The 26,585-nt window shown below is 35.2% G+C and overlaps 1 protein-coding gene and 1 pseudogene across 6 annotated transcripts; one reads left to right on the forward strand and one right to left on the reverse strand.

Annotated features, from left to right (window-relative positions):
- Positions 1-2,078: 2,078 nt before the first annotated feature.
- LOC149518148 (cytosolic sulfotransferase 15 pseudogene) lies at positions 2,079-2,816 on the reverse strand (annotated as a pseudogene).
- A 3,314-nt stretch (positions 2,817-6,130) lies between these two features.
- Positions 6,131-20,961, forward strand: LOC111277004 (putative polyribonucleotide nucleotidyltransferase 1, chloroplastic). Of its 6 annotated transcripts, none has more exons than XM_089763858.1 (26): positions 6,131-6,564; positions 7,165-7,233; positions 7,378-7,484; positions 7,572-7,723; positions 8,147-8,230; positions 9,937-10,001; positions 10,106-10,262; positions 11,640-11,696; positions 12,694-12,807; positions 13,433-13,696; positions 13,815-13,886; positions 14,533-14,646; positions 14,996-15,088; positions 16,045-16,223; positions 16,352-16,535; positions 16,686-16,733; positions 16,905-16,977; positions 17,633-17,706; positions 17,801-17,908; positions 17,992-18,086; positions 18,549-18,612; positions 19,078-19,131; positions 19,236-19,277; positions 19,773-20,123; positions 20,207-20,260; positions 20,670-20,961. In XM_089763858.1, the coding sequence occupies exons 4-25, from the start codon at positions 7,685-7,687 to the stop codon at positions 20,216-20,218; spliced, it is 2,343 nt and encodes a 780-aa protein (XP_089619984.1). In that variant the 5' UTR covers positions 6,131-6,564; positions 7,165-7,233; positions 7,378-7,484; positions 7,572-7,684; the 3' UTR covers positions 20,219-20,260; positions 20,670-20,961. The 6 variants fall into 6 exon arrangements, with proteins under 6 accessions (XP_089619984.1, XP_089619979.1, XP_089619980.1 ...); XM_089763853.1 differs by having other exon boundaries at positions 7,572-7,614; XM_089763854.1 differs by having other exon boundaries at positions 7,572-7,614; positions 20,765-20,961.
- The last annotated feature ends 5,624 nt before the right edge of the window (positions 20,962-26,585 follow it).

Consider the following 26,585-nt stretch of genomic DNA (forward strand, 5'->3'; position numbering starts at 1 on the left):
TAAAACTGCATCGAAAGTTGAAAGTCAAGTGATAATATTTATATTATAGGTATCTTTATGATATAGCAAGTAAAAATTATTTTTGTTGTAAAGATAACTAAACTTTCTCAATTCAAAATTATAATGAAATCAAAACCAGACTTTTTCAATTGAAAAGGACAATAATTTTTTCAATACTTTACTATTCACTCAGATATCAACAAGGAATGTATAAACAAATTAATATTTGTTACAAAAAAAAGTTTAACAAACATGCATGAAAGGTTGAAAGTCAATTAATAGCATTCATATTTTATGTACCTTCATGATATGCATATCATAACTACTTAGATGCAACTTCAAACACAAAAATAAATTAACTTCTTTGATAACAATGAAAACATACACATAAGGCTAAGATTTCAAATGTCAAGCAATCATGGCAACAATTTCATAGCCAAAATAAATATTATAGCTTACACAATTTTTTATTTTCAATTAATTAACCACTAAAGGCAAAATAAACTTATCATCAAAAAATATTTACCATGAAATCTTCAAAATGATTCAGAGAAATCAATAATAACTCTAGCACTTTCACTATCCAAATAAAGTAAAGTACTAGAATTACTCAAATTAATATTAAATGATAAAAGCAAAGTTGAATCACTATCACCTAATTGTCTATTAAGAAGAACTAAACTACTTTCACCTATGTCTACTTTATAGTTGCTAGAACCAATAAAATCATCATAACTATGTGGTCGATTAATAAGTGAAGTGAACTGAACCCTATAAAGGCATTCTTGGATTTTTGTAGCTCATGAATATTCATCACTTGTATTGTGCTATGTTTTCTAACTTAAAAAAGAACACAAAATGCATAAACAGTCAACATTTAGTATGAACCTGAAGTGAGGGACTCAAGATTAAATAAATTATGGAAGAAAAGAAGAAAACAAACCATTTTCAGCTTCTTTGTAACTTTCTTGAAGCCCTTTCATTATGTGATCCCTTTCAATTACAACATTGATAATTGGTTGATTATGAAGCGCATAAAAAATAGCCTAAAAGAATATGAGACGTTTTAAATAAGGATTCAATAGCATATAAAGACGTAAATGCACATTTGTATCTTTTAGTGAATGATAACTTTACAAATCATAAGATAAGTCCTAACTTTACTTCATGTTTCTCAACAAAAATAACTTTATTGTCAGATTGAAGCATCATCAAATTGTCCTAAAATTATACCTCAAAATAGGGAGGCAAATAAGCAAATAAGTTATTACTAATTTAAAATAACATGAGAAAATTGTAAATGCTGAGTGGCATAAAAAAAGTGTATCCATTTCAAACATGATCAAAGCATATAAGTTTCAAACAACATAAATTCTATGCCTTTTAGAATCATAAGGACTAGAACAAAAAAAAGTTAGGCAAAGAGAAGAGCAGTAATTAACATTCCACAATATTATCATAAGAAAATGTGGTAGTTATATGTCAACTTCATTGAATGTAGTCAACATTGCAAAAGTATTTTAGAAGTTATTTAAACGTGTTGCAACACGTTTTCCAAGTATAGTCATAGAACCTAAAATCACAGAAACTATAAGATGTTAAAGTAGTAGCAATTTTTCCCTTTGATAATGTACAATAAACAACAAAAACCAAAAGGTTAGTAAATATTCAATGTTTGTCATAAGAAATATTATGAGTAGAAAAATAAAATTCCTATAGTACTTACTCTTCTCTCTTTTTCTTTAGAAAGAAGTTAAGGTTCCTTAGTTGAAGGTTTGGAAAAAGACAGAAAAGGTGCAAGGAATAATTGTTAAATATTAATTAATAGAAGAGACAAATAGATCAATATTTTGATAGCCAACCATAATCTATTAATAAACTAATTAATTAGTAAAAGCAATCATTTAAGAGCATAAGAAAAATGAATAATTTTAGTAACTTTACATTCATTCTATCAATAATGACCCTTGAATGACCTACATCGCACGCAACACTTTATAAAGATATACCAAAAAAATTTGGCTTTCAAATACTGTGATCTGGTCTTTAACCATTTATAATTCTTTCATAAACTTATGTCACTAATCCTTTATCTTTTGTACTTCTTGCTTTTCTTTTTTAAAAAATTCTTCCATTTCTTTAATTCTTTCTTCAACTTATTTAAATTAGCTTTATATTCCCTTAATTTAGTAAAAAGTGTTACCTTTACACTTGTCAGTGTAAAACCAATGAGAGATGAAAGTATCCCTCAGATTTTTACAAATGTAGACAATCTTAGAGCTAGAATCTTTAATGGAAGGTGGTAAAGAAGCATAGGGGATGTGGGTGAAGAAAATTCTTGGCTGGTATGGATAGCTTTTTTCGAGATCTGGATAAGGGTTATTGATGTAAAGATCAAACTCAAAGAAAGGAACAAGTTGGTGAGGGCATACATTGAGCAAAGGAGTTTCTTCCATTACAAATTGATTGTGATTCACAATTGAAAAAGTTAAAGCCTTAAGCCAAGTAGTGCCACATTTTGGTGAACTTGTGACAATAATATCACTATCAAGTGCTTGGAAATGTTTTTGGAAAGAAATCATAGCTTTTAAAACAATAGATGGACACCAAAATCCTTGATAGAAATAAATAGGAGATCCCTACCAGTTGTTTTCTTTAGCGAGGGTTTGCACTATTTCTTGGAATTCATCCTCCCATGGCACCTTACCTTCATCATCTTATGGTTTAGAAACAATACTAACGTCTTTAGGGATTTCTGTGGTATCCATGATGAAACTTGCAGCAATTGAGAGGAGGAGTATAAATGAATATGAAAACTCTACACTAGTTCTTTTTTGCTATAATTATTTATAGTGAGGGTAGGCTTCCTTGTTTTAGGATAAGAATAAATTATAGATTTTAAAAGTAATTTATGTTGAATTTATAAGTCATTTATCAAAATAACTATCGGTAATAAAATTTAAATCTAAATTTTATAAATAAAATATTTGAATTTTACCAACTTAATCAATCTGTTAGCTCTAAAGTGATTCTTTAATAAATTTATATAAGTTGTTCATCTTGTCCAGTTCATTTTTAATTACAGTGAATTACTTTAGATAATCAAAAACATTTTTTTTTAATTTTGGGTAATACTATATTCTTATTTATGATTTTTAAATTTTAATTTATAACCCCTTATTTTTATTATATTAATTTTTTCTAAGCAAAAGAAAAATTAATGAAATTTTATGATCAATCTGATATCTATTGTTTATCAATAAAACATGAAAAAAATCTCAATAATTACACCATATTTCCTCTTTAATTTGAATTAAAATTATAAATGTTTTTTTTATTAATAATTTTTGGTGGTTATAGGACAACATCACAATAAAGAGCGATAGATCCAACATTAATATGGAAAGAGAAATTCTTAATACAGTTAGAGTGAAGTTTTTTTAATTTTATATGCAAAAATAAGATGGTGATATATATTTTTTATATATTTAAAAAATAAAATATTTTTTATTATCTTAATTTTATATGTGAAGTTAAAAAATTTTACTGTTAATATATTTGATAATTGTCATATGTAAAAGATCAAATTATGCAATTAATCATTGTACTTATATGAAATTTTAATTTTAGTTTTTATATAATAATTTACAAAAGTTAAATTTTCATATTAATTTAATTTAATAATATTAATCCAATTAATAATGGTATTACTTTATCTCTATTAAATTACCTGACGTGGTCGTCGAGCATGTTGACATGAATTGACTTTAATGAAATGTATTAACTTGCTAACATAGCAATAGAAATTGATGAAATCAATTGTTAAATTATACAAATGATCTCAATATTTTTACGAAATTTAAAATTTAGTCCTTGCATAAAATTTAAATTTTAATCTCTTTATTATAAAAAAAATATTTTGAATTATTTTAGTTTTTTAAAAATATTAAATTTCAAAAATATTTTAATTCCTTTAATATACTAGTTTTTATTATATATAATTAATTATTAATAATATCATATTAATAATATTATTATCATTTATATTAATCAATTATAATATTAATAATTTAAATTAATATATCAAAGTTAATATTATTTTAATTAGCACAAGTATATCATGTAACAAAATTTATAATGAACCGAATTATTAATTAGAGTAGCATTTGTAATAAATTCAAAATAGATTATGAATAAAATGAGCATTTTATCCAACCAAATAAAATAAAAGATTCAAAATTAAATTTTTACAAAAAAGAAACTTCTATCCATTTGAAAAATGAACCTTAAATCTTAACAAAATAAAAGTAGGAAATGGTTTATTTGATAAATCAAAATATTAATATCGTGTATTATAATAAAGACTTTTAATTTTTTAGGTCTTTACAAAAAAAATTACTTAAATAATTGTGTTAAATTAAATAATAAGATTAATTTTAAAATCAATACATATTAAGTTTAATAAATTACTTTAATATATTTAGATTATTGAACCTATATTTGATTATAAAAAATCATTTAAATAGGAGTTTAATTTAAAGGAATAGAAACATTGCTTTATGGATAATTTGATCTTTATGGAATATAATTATAATTCTAATTCGTTAGATAAATTAATAAAAAAATAATTTTACTAAAATTATATAATAACAAATTTGTATCATATATTAATAAATTTATGATAAATTTTTAATATATTGATTTAAGAATTTTTTTTATACTGCCATAATATATTACAATTGTGACTGAAAGATGATAAAATTAGTTACAGCTTTATATTTTATGACAGAATATAACAAGAAATAATGACAAAACTAATAATAGTATTTCAGATGGGCGACAAAAAAATGACAAATTTAACGACAATATATGAAAATTGTAACTAAATATTGTGATATATTTTTTAATATTATGATAAAATATTATGAGAGAATATTGTAGTAATTTTTAAAATTTAATGTTTTAAAAAATAGATTATTTCTAAAAATTTAAAATATTTTTTGTATTAGAGATTGAATTTTAAATTTCGTACAAGTACGTAGATTAAATTTTAAATTTCATACAAGCACAAAAATTAAATTTTAAATTTCATATGAGTACAGAGATTATTTGTATAATTTAATAACTAATTTTATTAATCTCAATTATCATATTAACAAATCAATGCCACGTTATTAAAATTAACGTTACGTCAGTGTAGCTAACAACCATGTCAACTAATTTAACAAAAATCATGTAACAATATTATCAATTAAATCAACATTATTAAATTAAATTAATATGAGATTCTAATTTTTACAAATTATTGTTTAAAAACTAAAATTTAAATTTTATATAAATATAAAAACCAATTACATAATTTGACTTATGTAAAATAGTTAGACAAATAAAGGCTCATAAAGATAAAACATATGCATAGGTTGCCTCTTGAGGACTTTCAATGGCTCGAATGTATGTTATACTAGTCCATAAAAATTTTAGGTTCGGATATATATTAAACTAGTCAAATAATTCCATTTTGTTTGTTATGTGGACATTTAAATGTCGAGGTAGACCTATTTTTGCAACATGAATCTTCATGCAAGGTTGAGTAGGAGATTTTATCAAATTATAATGATGAAATAGATGATTTTAAAATATTTTTAAAAAATAATAAATTTAAAAATTAATTTTTAAAAGTTATAAATGAAAAGATAGGGTATACACTATTAATTAAGGTTTTTATTTTTGAAAAATTTAATATCTTTACTTTTTTATGTTCTAAATTTATATTTTAATTTTTAAAATATTTTTATGTAAAAAAAAAAAACTGAATCGAAGCAAAATCTATTGATAAGTTGGATTTGTTTGTCTCTTAAATCAACCATGAAACGATTGGCCAAAAAAATGAATTGTTAAACTATTCGAAGTGAAGGATTTCAAGAAAATAATTTTTCATAAATTTATTTGAACTTATTATAAAAAATTATTGGATAAAATATCAAATTTATTTACCGTAAAAAAACTCAAGATTGGACTCAACAAGAAGCCCGTAATTGATGGTAGGCCCATTGAATCTAGATCCATTAGGAAGAGCCCAAACAATTTCACTTCCCTTTCCTCTCTTACCTTCCACTCTCCTCCAGCCGTAGCGCGCCTTCCAAACGGATAAACCTTCTCCTTCTCTTTTCGTTTCTCTGCCTTTCTCTCCACAAAGCTTTGAAAACTTCAAAAACCAAACAGCAAAAACGAAGAAAAAATTTTGAAATGCTGACAAACCCTAGCGGCATACGAAGCACGCCGTGCTATTCTCACCCTTCGTATTTCACTTTCTCCAACCGTTGCAAACTCCTTTTATCTCCAAATTGCCCTCGCTTTCTTAGTTCCAAAAAGTCCTCTAAGTTTTGCCCTCTCTCGCTGCTTTTACCCAGAAATGGCGTTCCCAGTAACCGCTTTGCCGTTAGAGCTTTGGCGGAACCGGAAGTTTCCGAGTCGGATGCTGCTGCTGCCGACGGATGTGGTGGTGCTGGTGGTTCCTGTTTTCTGCAACCGGTTTCTGTTAAAATTCCTTTTGGAGATAGAGAGGTAAGCTTCGAGAATTTGTTGTCTCACTTTTATTCTGAAAATATTGTAGTAAATGAAGTATTAAGTAAAAGCAAATAGTGAAAAACTAGATGATGTTTGATCAAAGAACGAGCGAATTATTAAAATGAAATACAAATTTAATTTAACTTTGAAGCATGAATTTTTTTATCTAAAAAATTTAATTATGCAAAAAGATGTTAGTATTTTCTTTTGACCGAATTCACATTTTTACTCTTTGTTTGTTGAAAAAAAAAGTAGTATTAAAAATGTAAAATTAAAAAATTGAATGAAACATTAGGAAATTCAAAATAATATGTTATTATGGGAACTTGATTCGTAAAGGTTTTAAGAAATGAGTATATGATGTATAGTTGATATTGTAAAAGCAGGCAAAAGTGTATGCAGTTTTTGTTAGAAAATGATGGCCACAAATGTTTTGCATTTTTTTCTAGCTCATCTTTTGCACTTTAGGCTAGTTGAAATGGTAGTTTTATTTTGGTGTTATTCCTTGTTGGGTTTTGGAGTGATAATTAGGGGAATATTGAACTCAACCTGACATTATTTAGTTGATTACTTAAGTAATTTTGTTGCTTATTGCAGATTCTGGTTGAGACAGGTCACATAGGGAGGCAAGCCAGCGGTTCTGTAATGGCAACGGATGGAGAAACCGTAAGTTCTGATTTCCTCGTATGGGTGTGTGATGTGTTTCTATGAAAACACATTCACATTCATTGCATTTAGAGATTTGTTCTGTCTTATGTGTTTTTCTCATTCGTTAAAAAACTAGTGAAGGCTTTATTTACTTTTTTGTAGATTGTATACACATCTGTTTGTTTGTCAGATGTCCCAAGTGAGCCTTCTGATTTTTTCCCACTTAGTGTTAATTATCAAGAACGTTTTTCAGCAGCAGGTCGGACTAGGTGTGTCTTCGTTTAACCCTTATATTTGTTTTATTAATTACTTGAAATGAACTTATTTATCATACTTAATGTTTTCTATTGCTTCAGCGGTGGTTTCTTTAAACGAGAAGGGAGGCCAAGGGATAATGAGGTACTAGTCACTGTTATCCAAGCATGGGAAATTTTTAATCCTTGTTGGCATCTGAAGCATTCTTGGAACTATGGACATGCTATCAAAATATTTGGCTTCCATATTGCAGGCAATTGGTTACTTCATCCGTCCTATTATTTCATCACTTTTGTCATTTTAAATTGTCCTAACTAAAATGTTGCTGTTGAAATAGTCAAATGCTTAAGTTTCCCGTATACTCTTTCATTGTTACCATTAAAAAGTAAGACAATCCACTGGGTAAACTAAAACTAGTTGACCACTTTTTTATGTCAACTTTTCCTATTTTGGTTTTCTTAAAATGAGTATTTAATTAAATGTGACAATTGTAGGACAAGGTGAGTATTTCAATTTGGTACAGCACTTTGTGTTTGAGGAGCTATTTTCTTCAATAACTTGCTGAGAGCAGCACTATTTTAATGTTATTTTATGGCATACATATCTTCCTGAGCTACTGATTAAAATGTCTTTGAAGTTGTCATTTATCTATTATTTGTTACTTTGTTTTGTGTAGGTTCTTATTTGTAGACTGATTGATAGGCCTTTGCGTCCAACTATGCTTAAGGGCTTCTACCATGAAACTCAGTTATTATCCTGGGTAAACCTTATCTTCCCTCTAGAATGATTTCTTTTTCTCCAAATGATTCTTATATTCAAAGCTTTTAGCTGGCCTCTGTTGACTCTTATGTATATATTATGTGATGTTATTTTTGTTGAAAAATCGTTTTCTGAAATGTGATAATGTGGTGGTTCTTATATACATGATGACGTGGACAATATGTTAACTAGTTTATCTGATTAGTTGTTTTGAATTTACTCAATAAGGTTTTATAGCCTTATCATCAGTTTTTGCTAAATAAATCCTTTGCGCCATTTAGTGCTTTTGCTACAAATGTTAGCTAAAATGAGATGTAACCAACCATTTGTTCTCCATGCTTGGTGAAGCTTTTTTAATTTTAAATTTTTGCTTCTTGTTTATTATTTTAACTTATGTCTAATTTGAAGGAGTGCATCCTCCTTGGACCTAATTTGTTATATTGGGTTTATGGAAAACGGCTGACCTAGATTCTGACCATGCATTATCATTCTTTATGATGTTACAATATGATGATGCTTTGGAATAGAGCACAAATTATAAACTCTAATGTGAAACCTCTACTTTTATTACCCCTTCATACAACTTTTAAGCTGTCATCTTTATTTATTTTTTTACTTATTTTTTCCTTTTTCCTTTGTGGCAATATTAGCATGCATGCCACCTTTCTTATTGAGGAAAATACCAACACTAAACAATATCTCTGTCACATGAGTGCCGTAATATGCAATTTTATCGGACTTTGTACCTGGTCAAAGGCAGTTTTTTAATACGCAATACATGTACATGCTATGCACCCCTGTGTGCCAGTTTTGTACAAATGTCTGACACTGATATACCTCCGACATGGCAGGATATGTGTCATACATGGGGCAACATGCCAAGAATTAAAAAAAATCAGACATGGTCAAGAATTTTTTGAAATTGCCATGTTGCTGTGCCCATGCTTCCTAGGTCAAAGGGGAGACTATAATTTGGTACAATGGGAGCAGCATTAGGTGAATATTCATTGGGGAATTTACTTCCTTGTTTCCTTCTGGATTTTCTTCCATAGAGGACTATAATTTGGTACAATGGGAGCAGCATTAGGTGAATATTCATCGGAGAATTTACTTCCTTGTTTCCTTCTCCTGGATTTTTCCTCCATAGAGGATGTTTGCTCTCTCAACTCAAACTACTTGGCTACCATATCCTCTCTCTTTCTCTCGCCCTAACATTCACTTTAATATACTCAGTAGATGTATGTCCATTATGTCATTGCACTGTCTATAGCTGCAAAGCAGTTATTCTTGGCATATGTTTGTGATAGTGAATGTGAATTTTACCTTTGTATAGTTGCAAAGCAGTTATTCTTGGCAGATGTTTGTGATGGTGGATGCTAATGTTGTCTTTGTTTGATTATTGTTATACTATGAATAGCAAAAAGATTATGACCTTAATTTTATCTAGGGGCTTGCATTCTGTGTTAGCAGATATTGTAAGGGTGTGCAAAAGTAATTTAGACTTAAGGGATTTTAATGCCTTAAAAACAGATTATATCTGCTGATGGTAAGTTTGTCTGATACGTTGTGCATTTTGTGTTTGCCCTTGGTTTTCAGTGCTTGATCATTCATGCTTTCTTTCTAGAATTTGAAGCATAGTTACATGTGACTTATATAAACTTCCATTGCTTGTTTTATATCTGAATAGCATTCACCTTTTACTTGCAGGTTTTGAGTTATGACGGTTTGCACTCCCCAGATGCTTTAGCAATTACTGCAGCCGGTATAGCAGTGTAAGGCTGATAAAAGTTTTGGTCTTACTTACCTTGTGGCTTTTGTGATGTGTATATTTATATATAGGATGTTGTTTTTGAATATGTACTCATCAATGCCACAGAGCTATTTCAGAAGTGCCACACTCAAAAGCTATAGCAGGGGTTCGAGTTGGTTTGCTTGGTGATAAATTTGTTGTGAATCCAACGACAAAGGAGATGGAAGACTCAACATTAGACCTATTTTTGGCAGGCACAGATGGTGCTATATTAATGATAGAGGTTAAACTTTAATCCTAATTTCTTTGTCGTACGATATAGTGGATTATGATGCACTTTTGTACCAGTAACTTGGAACATGTGGCAGCTGATTTTGGTCTTTTCTGAAGGATCTTTATTTTTGTTTTTCCTTTTATTATTTGTTCATGGAAATATTTTGGTAGGAGTATGTGCACTCCATCTAAATTGTCTCCTATAAACTACAACCTTTACCTCTCATGTCGGAAGTTGGAGCCAGTTCTAACTCTCATATGGATTATTTCTGAATGTTTTCAGTTTTCTAGTAAATTGTTAAGGGATTGTAAGTTAAGAAAAATGAATTTTGGACTGTGTTTTCCTCTACTTGTTTGCAGATGTCTCCTTTAATTTTGTCCTATGATTTGAATATGGCTTATGGTTGAATTGTTACACAATTGTGCATCTTCTTACATCTTATTTCATTTGGGGATTTCAATAGAGAATAATGAATCTTCAGTATGAGGAACAGTAATTGAAAACATTATAAAATAATGTTTGCAGTGGAATGAGAAAGTGGACATGGTTTAAATTTAGACAATAGAATCTAGCATGTAACCTAATTTCTTAGACGAGACGATAGAAGGATCAGAGATTTTACAAACAAGAGAGGTAACTGAAATTTACGAAGTGAGAGTAGTAGTGCACTCACAAAGACTTTCCCTAGTTGTCATTCTCTACAGTTTGGTATTTGGCAGCAGCTTTAGAAGTGCATGCAATGAATGTGGGTAAATGTTGCTCTTCTTGAAATGCATTATCTTTTCCAAGGAGTTTCTTGTACTGGGTTAATCATTGGATAAGTTGCATTTGTGGTCAGAACTTGAAAGTTGAGTCTGGGAGAGTGAGCACTTACTAGGTCATCGTCTGATGTACTTTTATTTGACCCATACATTTAACAAAAGGGATTGACCTAGAAATTAGTAATATTGATGCTATTTTGAAGTAGGTGGCCGGCGGGACATAAGTTTGTTAATGAATCAGTGCTCGTGTGAGCATTTCACACTTGCAAAACAGATACATAGATGTGGGGCTGACTTATGGTAATGAGTTTTGCTATTTAGTAGTGGAGCTTGTGCTTCTGGATAATTGAATGTTAGGAGGTACATAAATAAGCAAAAAAGGTAAATGGTCCAAGAAGGATCATTTGAGAGAAAGCTGCTCCACCCCCAATTGTTTTCATATATTGTGTGTTTTTATCATTATTATGAGCTTAAAGGGCATTTATCATTTTACTTTGCTTTCCTGTGTATATGTTATTTATGGGTTGCACATTGTTCCAGATTTGTATTCTTGATTCTTTTTAATTAACTGTTACTCATAGGCATTCTGACAGTCATAGATGTTTGCAACGTTTATTCCTTGCAGGGTTATTGTGATTTTCTATCAGAAGAAAAGTTGCTGGAAGCAGTACAAGTTGGGCAGGTTGTTTTTTATATCTAAGTTTGTTGCTTATCTGGTATTTCATTTTTTTAAGTCATAAGTTTTCACTGTCCTGTCATTTGAGGAATTCCGTTTTATATTCCCATGAGAGTTGCTATTTCTTCATGCAATAGCATCAATCCACTTCTCTGGTTGAATCCTGTAAACCAGAGAGAGAGAGTGTGTATGTGTGAGAGGTGAAGACTTGAATTGAATTTGTTAAATTCAGAATTTGGCAGTTATTGTGAAAGCCCCAAAAGGAATTTCAAACTGAATTCTATCGAAGGAAGGCTTGGATTCTAACCTTTTGGCCAATATTTTCATTTTTGTTTCAGAATACACTTGTCTGGACTAAATCAAACTGTGAATATTCCTAGCTTGAGAAGTGTCTTGTTTTCTGCATGATGATGTATGCCTTATTTTTATCCTTATATGCTGCTTTTCTAGATAAATATTTACATTTTAAAGGCTTGTTCTTTTCTTCCTGTCACTTTGATGTGCATGCTACATTCTATTCTTACGAGTTAGTTGTCTTGTCATATCTTTGTTTACCATCATAATTTTGAAACCTTTATTTAGAGGAAACCATTAAACACCTTTTGAGGAAGTTTTGTGTTTCATTTGAAGCAGATTATCCAATATAACTTTGTTATATTCATAATAGGAAACTCAATGGGCAAGTTTGAATGGAATAAGCATTCTGTCTTCACCCTTACCTTTCTTGGCTGGGACCTGTTCTATTTTACAAGTTGAAGAGATTATATTCACTGGCATATGTACATATTTGCATATGCATATTCAAATGCAGTTTTGCATTTACCATATCCTTCCTGTATAATTATGCTGAAAGATGAGTTGATTAACATTTTCCCTTCAGAATGTGATATAAAGCATCCTACAACAGCCACAATATATTAAAAAAAAAAAAAAAACAAATCTAGAGATTTTTTTTATTATCTTGATTATAACATTTAAATCTTGTCCATTTCACTAATACCAGGATGCAGTGAGAGATATCTGCACCTCTGTGGAGTCTTTGGTTAAGAAGTGTGGGAAACCAAAAATGCTTGATGCAATCAAATTGCCACCTCCTGAGCTTTATCGGATTGTGGAAGTATGGTTCTTCTCTTCTGTTTCCGTTAACATGTATTTTCTTTTCTTTCTTTTGATTTTTGAATTAATTTGGTTATTATTTTTCAGATATAATTCTATTGTCTTTACTAATATATGTGATCTTGTCCAATGATGTAATACTTTTATTATGCTAGTAAATGTTCAATTTCCAAATCAATTACAGACGCTAGCACTTATTTGTTTTAACAATTGGAACTTTTGAGCAATTAGTGGTGATGCAGATAATGCTGATCGTTTGAGAATCTTACCTGAGAATAGCATGAAAACTTTGTAATTATAATTGAAGGTCCTGTCTCTCAATGTAATGTAGTTATAGCACTTTCAACAGTTTAAATATTATAAGAAATGGTTCCTTCCCAATCGCTTCTCCATAAAGGAAGAAAATGAGAGTAAGGGAAGTGAATAAGCACTAGATGCGGACAGTTCCACCTTCTACAAAAGTTTTACAAAAACTATAAAAGGCCAATATCTGATGCTTGAAAAAGAAATTGGTGAAAATTTGTTTTTCATGTGTATTTACCTCTCATCTATCTTTTCTTATGCAAATTCCTTTATAAAAATTGTACTTCGTGGTAATGTACTTTGTGATTATTTGCAATATACAGAAAATTGCTGGTGATGAATTGCATAAAGTGCTGCAAATTAGGAGTAAAATACCAAGAAGAAAGGCCATCTCATTGTTAGAAGAGAAAGTTATTAACACACTGACAGATAAAGGCTATATCAGTACAGAGGATACACCAGGGACTGTTGAAACAATCCAAGACTTGCTTGATGAGGAAGATGAGGATGAAGAAATTGTTGTTGATGGTGAAGTAGATGAAGGTGATGTGCACATAAAGCCGGTTTCTCGAAAATCCACTCCCTTGGTGAGTTGTGATTGGGGTAATCAGGCATTTTAATTGCTTGTCTTGTAATATCCTGTTAATATTCGAAGTTGTTTCTCAAGTCAATAACACAATTTTTATTCCTGTTGTCCTATCATAGTTTACTGAGGTGGATGTGAAGCTGGTATTTAAGGATGTTTTATCCAAATTCTTACGGAGACATATTGTGGAGGTATGCTTGTTGTCAATGACAAAATGAAAATTTTGGGTTTGAATAATCATTGGTGGATAATAACTTTTATCAGTATTTAATTTTTAAGAGTTCTACTGAATCTTCATTTCTTCCCCAAAGCAATGAAGTAGTGACTCTGAAACTGTGAGGAGGCAGCTTTTTCCTTTATCCCTGGAGGTTTACATTTCTTCTGTCTGTAATCTTTTATTTTCCTGATTGTTAAAGTAGTTTAAAGTGAAATCAGTGTTAATCCTGTGAACTAGATTTTTGTGTTTCTTAAAAGTCAAACCTGTATTTTCTAAGGCCATGTTATCTTTTTCATTGGCAATTTGCCTTTTTGGCTTAATCTTGCAGATTAAAGATCCAATAAGTTCTATGATTTCTATTAAGATTTGGTGTTCACGTTTTCTACTAGTTTTTTGCTCTAAAAAACATTATTTTGCTCTTGACATTTTTGTGAAGCAACAAATCATATCATATAACTCCAGTAGCATCTGAACAGCCTGTTTATGCTTGATTACGTTGAGAAAAGGTGAATAACTTTCATTTGCTTCTTGGGGATGTATCGCTTTTCAGCCAAACGTGATTCCTTCCAAGCGCATCCACTTTCTTAACGTTTTTTCCTTGAAATTTGCAACTGTTACAGGGAGGAAAAAGAAGCGATGGGAGGTCCCCAGAAGGGATACGTCCAATCACATCAAGATGTGGATTGCTTCCAAGGGCCCATGGAAGTGCTCTCTTTACACGTGGGGAGACACAGGTTTGTAGAAGTGCAGTGCTCTTGCTGATAAAATGTTTAATTGTGCACCTATCATCTTTCTGTTACTACATGCATGCTTGTTTTTGGGATATGGATAAACACTAGAGGTGATTTACATAAGCCTATATGACTGCTACTCTGGCTCATTTGATATTTTCTGAATTCTGGTTAAGTTTGCATTAAAGTGTCTCCAAAAGTAACATTTAGTTTCATCATTTCACATGTTTGTTTCATGATAAAAAAATTCTGCATTTTTTGTCCATTTATTTTATCTGCATGATGCTTAGTTGCTTACTGCTATGTTTTCATTATTCCTTATTTTGTTTATTCTCATCCATCTTTCTTTTAGTCACTGGCGGTGGTCACACTTGGTGATAAACAAATGGCACAAAAAGTGGACAATCTAGCAAATGTAGAGGAATACAAGAGTTTCTATCTTCAGGTCGGTTTAAAACATTTATTCTTCTATTCTTTTCTTCAGTTATCAACTATAGTTCCTTTATGTATATACTAGTTTCTATTTTCGTGAGAGTGAACTTGTCAAATTTGCAATTAATCATTGACATCACTCGTTAGACATTTGTCTTCAACAAGTACCTTACTATTATGAAATTGAATTGATATCAAAGACCATAATCTACTTTATCTTCTCTGTTTAATTTTGGAACTATTACTGAAATTCTGTTGCAATGTTAGCTTCTAAGATAAAACTATCCAATGGAAAATATACCTATCCTAACAAGCTAAGGACTGCAGCGTTAATTGGATGGTGTGTGAATTTTCCATTTACCTGCACATAGGAGTGACAAACATAGATGGTAGTTGATGTAGCTATTTGGTTATCATGTTTATGTCATACTTTTGAAATAGATAATTAATGTGATTTGCTTGGCAATCCCATATAATTAGTGAGATGACGTGCTTGATTTTTGAAGATGTAAACACGATGAAGTGGATGAAATTTTATTTTACCATGATAGTTTTGTTGGTCAAGCATTAATTACATTTAGTTAAATTTCTCATGATATGATTATGTTGTTGGAAACCTTGCTCTGGAGGACTTCTGTTGATTTTATTTTGAAAACCGCTTATCTGCTTATTTGGTTCACATGCACCTGTAGTTGTATTGCAAAGTCAAAGTATAAATAGTTGCTTAATCTAGTCTTTGATTTCCTTATACCCTGCCCCTCTTAATGGGGGAAAGTTGTATTCTTGCCCTGTACAGAGCTATACATGATGCTCCTATATTTAAAGAAATATATCTGCTCAACATCATAACTAATCTGCTAATTAGAAGTGCTTTTCTTGGATTCAAAAATTTTTTTTTTCTAATTAAAGTGAAATTTCTTTCCCTGAGTGATCAGCTAATAACTTGCCAGTGTTTATCTGATGTTTCAGTATTCATTTCCTCCATCAAGTGTTGGAGAGGTCGGCCGAATGGGAGCACCTAGTAGAAGAGAAATTGGACATGGAACTCTTGCAGAGAGAGCTCTTGAGCCTGTATTGCCTACCGAAGATGAATTTCCTTACACCATACGAGTTGAAAGTACCATTACTGAAAGCAATGGTTCCTCAAGGTGTTTTTTAAAAATTTTAAGAGTGTCCAAAAGCTATCATGCACTTTTCTACATTCAAAACCTCTGTTTTTTTAGGAGCTTGATGTCAAGTGTTTTACTACTTAACATGAAGTTTTGTTGCATAACAGCATGGCATCTGTTTGTGGAGGTTGCTTGGCATTGCAAGATGCCGGTGTTCCACTAAAATGCTCTATTGCTGGGATAGCAATGGGTTTGGTATTGGACACAGAAGAATTTGGAGGAGATGGTACACCACTTATTCTTTCTGACATTACTGGAGCTGAAGATGCTTCTGGGGATATGGATTTTAAGGTCATCTTCATGAATTTTCTTTATAATTTGTAATCTGGTTTGTTCAATTAAGCATTCTTAGAAGATAAAAATTATGTCAATGTCCCTCTCAAAACTGGTAGGGTAAAGATAAAATTATGTAAATTACCTTATGAAGAATGTTCTTTGCAGGTTGCTGGAAATGAAGATGCCATAACTGCATTTCAGATGGACATAAAGGTCATTGATCATATAAAATTGTTATCCCTTCTTGAGTATATAGTTGTCGTGTTTCCTCTGGTGACAACAAACCGTTTGCACTTAAATCTTCCCTTCTGGCCCCAATTATTGATTTGTGTTTCCTGTCTGTTAGTTATAGATTATAATGGATGTATTATTCTTCTCTGACAGGTAGGAGGGATAACCTTACCTATTATGAAAGAGGCACTCCTACAGGCAAGGGATGGTCGCAGACGTGTTCTTGGTAATGTGAACCTGTATTCCTTTTGAACTTTTAAACCCCTTGAGTTAATAATTTGAGCCATTGCAATTTCTAACAGAGTGGGTATAGCCAAGTTTAGAATTTATATTATGGCTCTTAGACATTGAATATTGTTGGATGGCACATTGATATATTTTATTGTATGATTATTTCTATACCACATGGATTTGCTTCCTAACCCCTCTTCTCTTATCCTATATATCTCTTATTAAGAGTGTCTTAGTTAACATTAACTTTCTTTCTTATACATGTTCCTAATGAATTGGGTTTTCTTTATATGCTTAGCCACAGGTACTTTAAATCTGCACTTCATTTATTCTTCAGTCTCAAATATATATCAGACATGTGCATGGCTTGAGTTTCTAACCATAGATGGTGGCATGCCAACTGTTTATTGCCTTGTGCAACATGTATTCTTTTTTGGAGATTAATGAAGCATTTGGATTGCCTTTCTGGTGTTATTACTCACAGATACATGAGCTTGTTTTTATTTCCTTGGGCTGGAGAGTTCTGTGTGATTACTGACATGCTTTAGCTGTAGAAATGCTATCCAATAAATTATAGAATTTTGTCATCTTTTAAACTAATTTATTCTTTTTTTATTCTGTATCCTCTTCTTCTTGATTGAACTCTTTAGCTGAAATGATGAAATGTTCTCCTCCCCCTGCAAAAGGTCTCTCAAAGTATGCTCCACTTATTCATATCATGAAGGTGTTCATCTTAGACCCATCCTTTTGTGTGGTTCATGATAACTGACCATCTGTGGTATCTAATGTGTTCTATGCCCTTTGCGATGTCATTTTAGGTTGCTCCAGAGAAAGTTAACATTATTATTGGTTCTGGTGGGAAGATGGTGAAAAGCATTATTGGAGAAACTGGAGTTGAGGCTATTGACACACAAGATGATGGAATTGTAAGATCCTACATGACCTTACTTTTTATTGAATTGGCATGATCATTTCACTACGGAAGGTTTCTTATCTATGCTTTTTACAGGTAAAAATCACTGCAAAGGATTTGTCAAGTCTGGAGAAGACCATATCCATTATTAGCAATCTGACAATGGTTCCAACTGTCGGTGATATTTACAGGTATTTCTTTCAGTTTCCTTTCCCATCAGATAAAACAGAGAACACAGTTAAAATTTCTATTACCATCCTGCAGTAAAGTTATCTTAAAACTACATATAGGAGATGTGCTCAATAGAGGCTCAAGCATTATTTCTGTTTGTCAAAGTACATGGGTTTGGTTCCTGCTTTGGGCCTTGGGAAACTTTTTTTAACCAAGATTGATTGCCTTCTGGACAAAACTTGGCAAAGGTTACAAATTATTATGGGGAGGTTAGGGAACTAATTGTTGGTCATGGTTTTTTATTCTTGGGACCATACTTGAATGTCTTATTCAGTTAAAGTGGTGCTACTATTCAGTGTAGGAAACAAATTTTTAAGTTCTAAACTCTGTACCTCTGGAAAGTCTATCCTTTCTTGTTTGCACCTGTAGCTTGTTGATGTAGACTTGGGAAATATTTTATTCTCTGTCATCTTTCTAATCAGGAACTGTGAGATCAAATCAATAGCTCCATACGGTGTTTTTGTTGAGATAGCTCCAGGGCGTGAGGTACATATTTTTATCCTGAAATTCACAAGTTTTGCCAAAAGCTTAATGTTTTTACATTCACCTTACTTTTAAGTTTTGGTAATATAAAATTTGGTTTTATATATAAAGTTTTTCCTTTGCTTTAAATTACAGTTTCATTTTTTTTTTTTTTATTTTGGAATTCATAAGATGAGCATGACAACTCTTATCAGTCTTTATATATATATATGTGTGTGTGTGTGTGTGTGTGTGTGTGTGTGCACTATTATTGGTGATATCTTTTGTAGTTGTCACAACTCATGACTTTTCTTTTCATAACAAAATAATTATGAATTGAAGCAGTGGACTCCATTGAAATATTGAATTAAGTGTCCCGTGGCGTTTGAAATACTTACAATTTTATAAAGGAATTTATCTGAGATTTCATAGTAATGAGAATTAGGAAGAAGGAAAGATTCAAATATATCATGAAATTTGTTTTCTCAGGGACTTTGCCATATTAGTGAGCTGACTTCAGACTGGTTGGCCAAGGCAGAAGATGTAAGCATAGTTTTCTTTCCCTCTCAATTTCTTTTATCCTCAACTTACAGATGAGTTGATCACTATGAACTTTTTATTATTGTTAAAATTTTTTGCCATTGTAGGCTTTTAAAGTTGGTGATCATGTTGATGTTAAACTTATTGAGGTAAGTAACTTTTTTTTGTCTTGTTGACAAGCTTATATTCAATCATAAATTAAATATGGCAAATGTTGTCCAATTAAAATTGATTTATCCATGCATTTTGGTGCTGGGTTCCTACTAATCCTTACTCTGTATTGTACCAGTAGATTACCAATCTTCACTTTGTATCAAAAACTTGATATTCTATGCATTTGCTTCTGGCTTCCTACTGCTTAATATATGATTTTTATTATATGCTTTACTGGATGTTTTAGCCATTATTTTGTTCACATGTTCACACAATACTCCGCCATTCTACTGGCTTGAGCTATATACTAGTTCTATGAATGTTAAACATATAATCCGTGAGATTTTAAAAGTGGTTTCTAAATTTTTATCCTTCATCTTGTAAATCCATCAAAGAGCTAGATTGTGACAGAATTCTTATTCTTCTTCTTTCTCTGTACTTTTCCCTTTCTTCAAAGAATATCTGTCCATTAACTGTGTCGTCTAACGCAGGTTAATGGTAAGGGACAACTTCGCCTTAGCCGCCGAGCTCTTCTTCCTGTTCCTGAAACAAATCCAGAGGAACCCAGTTCAAAGCAGCCTACTGGCGACACTGCTGAAGTTATTGCTGATTCTGATAAAGCATCTGACAAAAGTACACCTAAAAAATATGCAACCGAAGCCAAAGCAGATGCTTTAGCTGAAGAGAAGATTGAACAAGTCAAAGATAAAAGTAGTGCTACCAAACTTGCTAGCTCACCCAAAAGTAATTCTACAGAGAACACTCTACTGCCACGAAAGAAGGCTTTTAAGAGAATAAGGAAGAGCAGCAGTAAAGCTGTCACTGGTGTCTCTGGCAAAGATGGAGAGTAGTCGATAACTGAATGGAAGTATTATTGTGCTTATAAGTTATAATATGCTAACAATTTTTTCTTTTTTGGTCTCCAGTGACCTTGTGAGGAAGGTGACAGAAAAGCTTCCACACTTTAGAAGAAATAGAGGTATGGCTGACCTATTTTCTTCTGTTCACTGTCTCTCTGCAGTTTAATCTGATATGGTTATGGATAACCCACAATAAGAACATCTTTCTAATCTTGCTAGTTGCGTGTGGTTTATAAGAACTCTGGACCTTAGTTCAGGGTTGACGATGGACTTGTAATTTCTAATAGGGTAAGTTTTTGAAATGCCCACGATGTTGCGTACTAATTGAGCATGCAACATTAATTATAACTGGGAAAAAAGGAAAAGGCACTAAACATTTCGACGGTACAAACAATGCTTGGATTGTCTCAAATGGATGAAATGGCTACTGGATGCTCATTTCCCTAATCTTAGTAGGTTTAGATGGCTTGCAACCGAACTCTATTGTGTACGTCTTGTGAATTGGCTAATATTAGATTCTTTTTGCAGGTACATTCATCATAACATAACTGGAATCCTGCACTTGGTCTGTGAAATCTGATTCAGTAGCCGGTGTGGAACCTAATGAGATGTTGCTTCCACAGAGTAATGTTATTAAAGAAGGCAAAGGCAGAAAAGCTTGGCAGAGCTTTATCTCAAGTTTTGTTTCAGTAAAAACATTTTGCTAGATGCTTGGAAAGTTTTGACGTATTGATTTTATGCTCTACCCCTGCTGCCCTTTTTGTGTGCAAAACTTGAACTACTTTCATTCAATGTTCATTTAAAATTTATTGATTATTCATGTTCAACTCAAAATCATTTTATTTTCATAATACTGTGTGGCTGTTTGGTCGGACAACGCATCTCCAATTGTTTTTTTTTTTTTTTTTGATAAAATGATAAGTTAATCATTAAAATAAGGAACGGTACAAAATTGTTTTAGCAGAGTCGGCCATCATTAAAATCTGTAGAAAGTCGGGAGGTTCAAATGCATTACAAAATACGGATTGGTCATGTCAGCATTGGAGCTGGTATTACAGAAGTCCCCTTTTTTGGGGTCATAGCCACCACCTTTTCTTGCGAAGGCATCGGCGCATTGATTGGCATCAAGGAAGATACTGGTTCAACATAATCGTGCAATCATGAATGAGAGGTTCTAGTGTCATGGAGTTTGAAATTTTTTTTTTATGCTTAAGTCAGCTTAAAGATTTAGAATTCGTGCGGTTTTAAGTTTGGAATTTTTTTTTTTATGCTTAAGTCAGCTTAAAACACAAGCGTGTGGGTACTAAAATAATGGGAATGGTTGATTACGCAAGTTAAAGAGAAACAGGACAAGAAGACAGAATTCTAGAAATGTTCTTGTATTCACTGAAACAAAAATATTTGATGGTATACAAATGAGGGTAGAGCAACCCTCTATTTATAGTTGAGCTTCCAGCTACAACTTAATGGCATATCCCTAAAATAAAGGTTAAAATCATGGGATTATACAGATTACAATCAATCAGGATACTAACTCCTGATTTTCAGGGTCAACTAAATCTGTCAGGATGCTCCAGCTGATTCTGCCTGCTTCCAGAAGCTTCCCTTGCGTGTCCAGCACCTTGGGCCCTTCTGTATGTGGTGCGGGCAGCTTGTAAGCCAGGCCTTGGTCTCACGGGCTGGCCTGCAAGTCGGGCGGGCGTTCTGAACTCGTTTGCTAGGCTTTACGCACAGATACCCGCCAGCACCCTTGGTCTGCGGGCCTCAACCTCTGGCTCGCCTGCTGGTCTGCCTGATGTGCCTGGTGCGCCCGCCCAGGGCGTGACATTCTCCCCCACCTGATTGCGCAACGCCCTCGTCGCATCTTTTGCATGGTACTGCCTGATCTGGTCCCTGAACTGCCATAAGTCATCTGCTGGTTCCCAGCTCGCCTCACTGTCTGGAAGTCTCTTCCAGCGCACCAAGTACTCATGTCTTGGTTGATAGTTCTTCCGTCTCACCTCCCGGTCAGCTATGATGCTGTGGACCTCCTTCTCATACGAGGCCCTTGCTCCCAATGGCGCACACTTTGACTCTGCCCGTCCTGGACCTCCCTCATCCTCATGGAACAACTTGAGCATGCTCACATGGAACACCGGGTGTACCCTCGACTTGTGTGGCATATCCAGCTTGTAGGCAACCTTGCCTACCCTCTTGACTACTCGAAAAGGTCCCTCATACCTCCGAACTAGGCCTTTGTGCAGCCTCCTGTGGCGCACAATGGGATGCAACTTCACCAACACCAAGTCTCCAACCTGGAACTGCACGTCCCGCCTATTCTGGTCTGCCCACTTCTTCGACCTCTTGGCCGCCTTGTGTAGACAAACTCTGGCCAAGTCAGTTTGCTCTTACCATGCCTTGGCAAACTTGTATGCTGCCGGATTCGGCCCTGTATAACCTGTAGCAATCGAACCGGGTGTTAGTGGTTGTTGCCCTGTCACAACCTCAAATGGGCTCTGGTTCGTTGCCTCGCTCCTTTGCAAGTTGTAGGAAAACTGCGCAATATCTAGCAGCTTTGGCCAGTCCCTTTGTATGGCACTCACATAATGCCTGAGGTAGACCTCCAATAGTCCATTTACTCGTTCTGTCTGCCATCGGTCTGCGGATGCATGCTGGTGGAAAGTTCAAGTCTGACCCCAACAGCTTGAACACCTCAGTCCAGAACCTGCCCGTGAAACACCCATCCCGATCACTAACAATGGTCCTCAGCACTCCTCAGTACTTAACCATGTTCTTCAGGAACAATCAAGCTACCTCCTCGGCTGGGCACTCCTTGGTTGCTGGAATGAAAATTCCATACTTGGAAAACCTGTCCACCACTACCATGATACTTCCAAACCCTTCTGCTTTGGGTAGACCGACTATAAAGTCCAGAGAAACACTCTCCCATGGTTGCTCTGGCACTGGCAATGGCTCCAAGAGACCCCATGGTTTCTTGAGCTCCACCTTGTCCTGTTGGCACACAAGATAAGTCTTCACATAGGCCTCCACATCGTCTCTCATGTGCAGCCAGTAGTACCGATCCTCGATCAGCTCCAAGGTGCGGCTCACTCCTGGGTGTCCAGCCCACCTTGAATCATGACACTCTTGCAAAACTTCCTTGCGGAGCTTCCCGTGCTGTGGCACAAACAGTCTACTACCCCTGGTGTACAGCAAGTCATCTTGCAACCAAAACTGCCTAGTTTTACCTTGCTGGGCGTACTCTATCAAAGCCTTGGCTGTAGGATCATGTGCAAGTCCCTCCTTGATGCGCGACACCAGTGACCCCTCTGGTTGGCTAATGGCAGCAAGGTTAGCCTTCTTGTTCAGGGCGTTTGCTACTAGGTTCACCTGTCCTGGCTTATACTCCATCTAGAAATCAAATTCTGCAAGAAAATCTTACCATCTTGCTTGCTTGAGGGACAGCTTTTTCTGCGTCTAGAAGTAGCTGATCGTCACATTGTCCGTCCTAACCACGAACCAACAGGTAATGGCTCCAAGTGCGCAAGTAGTACACCACTGCAGTCATCTCTTTCTCTTGGACCGTGTACTTACGTTCAGTCTCGTTCAGCTTCTTGCTCTCGAACGCGACTGGACGTCCCTCCTGCATCAACACGCCCCCTATGGCAAAGTCTGATGCATCCGTATGCATCTCATATGACTTGGCATGGTCTGGCAAGGCCAAGACTGGCTCCTCAATCACAGCCCGCTTCAACCTGTCAAAGGCTTCCTGGCACCCTACGTTCCACTCCCATGCTCTCCATTTCTTGAACAAGTCAGTCAATGGCGTGGCTATTGTTGAGTGACCTTTGATGAAGTGCTTGTAGTAGTTAACCAGCCCAAGAAACGATCTCAACTCAGTGACCTTGGTTGGCAGTTGCCACTCTAGGATGGCGTGTATCTTGCCTTCATCCATGCGTATCCTGCCACTTCCCACTATGTGGCCAAGGAACGGGATCTCTTGCTGGGCGAATGAGCACTTCTCCCTCTTGACAAACAGTTTGTATGCCCGCAACACCTCGAACACCTATCTCAAGTGGTCTACATGCTTTCCAAAAGTTTGGCTGTAGATCACAATGTCATCCAAATAAACCACAACAAACCGATCAAGGAATAACTGAAGTACCTTGTTCATAAGGGTGCAGAATGTTGCTGGGGAGTTCGTGAGTCTGAAAGGCATCACCAAGAACTCATACAAACCATACCGAGTGACACATGCTGTCTTTGGCTCATCTCCCTCCGTGATCCTAACTTGATAGTAGCCTGACCTCAAATCCAACTTGGTGAACCACCTTGCGCTTCCAAGTTGATCGAACAAGTCCGCAATGAGTGGGATGGGGTACTTATTCTTAATGGTCAGCTTGTTCAAAGCCCGGTAGTCTATGCACAGCTGTAACGACCCATCATGCTTGCGCTGGAATAGAATCGGTGCACAATAGGGTACCTTCGATGGCCTGATGAAGCTAGCATCAACTAACTCTTTGAGTTGCTTCCTCAACTCCTCCAACTCTGGTAGAGACATTCGGTAAGGGGCTCTGGCTGGTGGCTTGGCCTCGGACACCAGCTCGATCTTGTGGTTCACCTCCCTCTTAGGTGGTAGCTTGCTAGGCAGCTTTACGGGCATCACATCACTAAAGGTCTTCAGCACCCTTAGCACCTCCAAGGGTGACTCGGTCTCCTTCTCCCTTGGCTCATCATATTTCAGGGCTGCCAAGAAGGTGTCTTCTTGTCTGCTTATCGCCTTGGCAAATTGGATGGCTGACACCACCCGCGACCCAACTCCAGACCCTCTCCTCAATGGTACTAGGCATTGGCACCGTGCATCCAAGATGCAAACACAATCAGCAAAAGGCACAAGGAGGGCGTTAATCCGAACAAGGAAATCCAACCCAATCACAAACTCATAATCGTCAAGGGGTATTACCTCAATGGTCTCCTTGCCTTTCCGGTCTCCAAGCTGCAACTCCATTCCCCGTGCTACTCCAATGGCTGAAACTTCCTTGGAGTTCACCGTCTTAATGGTACCAATCATTTTCTGCACCTTTAGTCCGAGCTTTCGGGCTCCATCACCTGAAATAAAAAGATGTGAGGCACCAGTGTCCACCAGTGCGCTCACTTTTTGACTCGCAACCATCAGATCCGTAAACATCAAGCCCTTTGGCTTGCGACTCCCCTTACTCTGGACAGCATTGAGCACTAATGACCCAAGCTTTGCTGCCCCTGACTTTGGCTCCTCGTCAGACTCCTTGTCTACAGCAGCCAGCTTGCCCTTCTGCGGGTAATTACGCACTATGTGGCTCCCTCCACATAAGTAGCATACTAGTGGCTCTCAGTCCCCTTTTGCTTTCCACTTGCCTCCTGGTGGCTTCCTCTCGCCATCCTTGGTTGAACGGTCTCGGTCCCCATCATTGGACTCCCGGTCACGGTCCTTCCCCTTGGACTGCTTCTTCCGGTCCCTATCATCCCTGCCCTTACCCTTGGGCTTAGAAGACTCGAACTTGTTCAAAGGCTTGAACTCTATCAAGGCCTCGGCAGTAGTCATGGCTTTAGCCAAGTCATGAACTCCCCTCCTTTGTAGCTCATGCTTCACCCACGGCTTCAGCCCATCCTTGAAAGCAAAGAATGCGTCCTTCTCGCCTAGATTCGAGATCTGTAGCATTAGTTCAGAGAATTTTTGGACATACTCATTTATGTCCCCCTCGCTAGCTCAGCCTGAGCAACTTTGCCCGCGCCTCATCATCGGCATACTCCGGGTAAAATTGTTCTCTGAACTCTCTTTGGAACTCTGCCCAGGTTTCAATCTTGGCGCTCCCACGCCTGACATCATCACACATGCACCTCCACCACAACAAGGCTACATCAGTGAGATACATAGCAACGGTGCTTACCTTTATCGCCTCGTCTTGCATGCTCATGGCCTGGAAGTACTGCTCCATACCCCAAAGGTAGTTGTCTACTTCCTTGACCGCCCTAGTCCCCTTGAACTCCTTAAGCTTGGGGACATCCAATCTGGATCTGGACACTCCAGCAAACATGCCATTCCCAATGGCAGTCTTGCAAGTAACGAGCTCACTGGTAAGCTCTTCCATCCGCTGGCGCATGGCCTCCATGCCATCGCGCAAGGTTCGCACTTCAGCCTCCAAGGTCTGATTCTTTTTTGTGAACACGTCCAAGCCTTTGTTGAGAGCAGCTTCTAGCTCACTTTGGATCTCCTCCCCCATGGAGTCTAGCGATGCAATGTGAGTCTCTACTTCATCAAGCTTCTCCCCCATGTCGCCTACGGTCACCTCCACCTTGGCCAGCCTATCGTCCATGGTAGACCAGATATCTCTAGAACTAGTTTTCTTACCTCTTCCCCGGCCATGCTCCTGGGCCCTGGTTGTTGGCTAGCAACGTCGCTTTGGAATTCCATCTCCTCAATCACGA

Source organism: Durio zibethinus, chromosome 7 (genome assembly GCF_047325235.1).
Source record: "Durio zibethinus cultivar Kanyao isolate XHJ-2024 chromosome 7, ASM4732523v1, whole genome shotgun sequence".
Classification (NCBI taxonomy): domain Eukaryota; kingdom Viridiplantae; phylum Streptophyta; class Magnoliopsida; order Malvales; family Malvaceae; genus Durio; species Durio zibethinus.

What these genes read in the sequence shown, in the direction of transcription:
- LOC111277004 (XM_089763853.1), top strand. Translation starts at nt 6,247, where the DNA reads ATGCTGACAAACCCTAGCGGCATACGAAGCACGCCGTGCTATTCTCAC. An exon ending in TACGGAGACATATTGTGGAG is followed by an intron (nt 13,887 to 14,532) that starts GTATGCTTGTTG and finishes CAACTGTTACAG; the next exon opens with GGAGGAAAAAGAAGCGATGG. An exon ending in CATTTCAGATGGACATAAAG is followed by an intron (nt 16,734 to 16,904) that starts GTCATTGATCAT and finishes CTTCTCTGACAG; the next exon opens with GTAGGAGGGATAACCTTACC.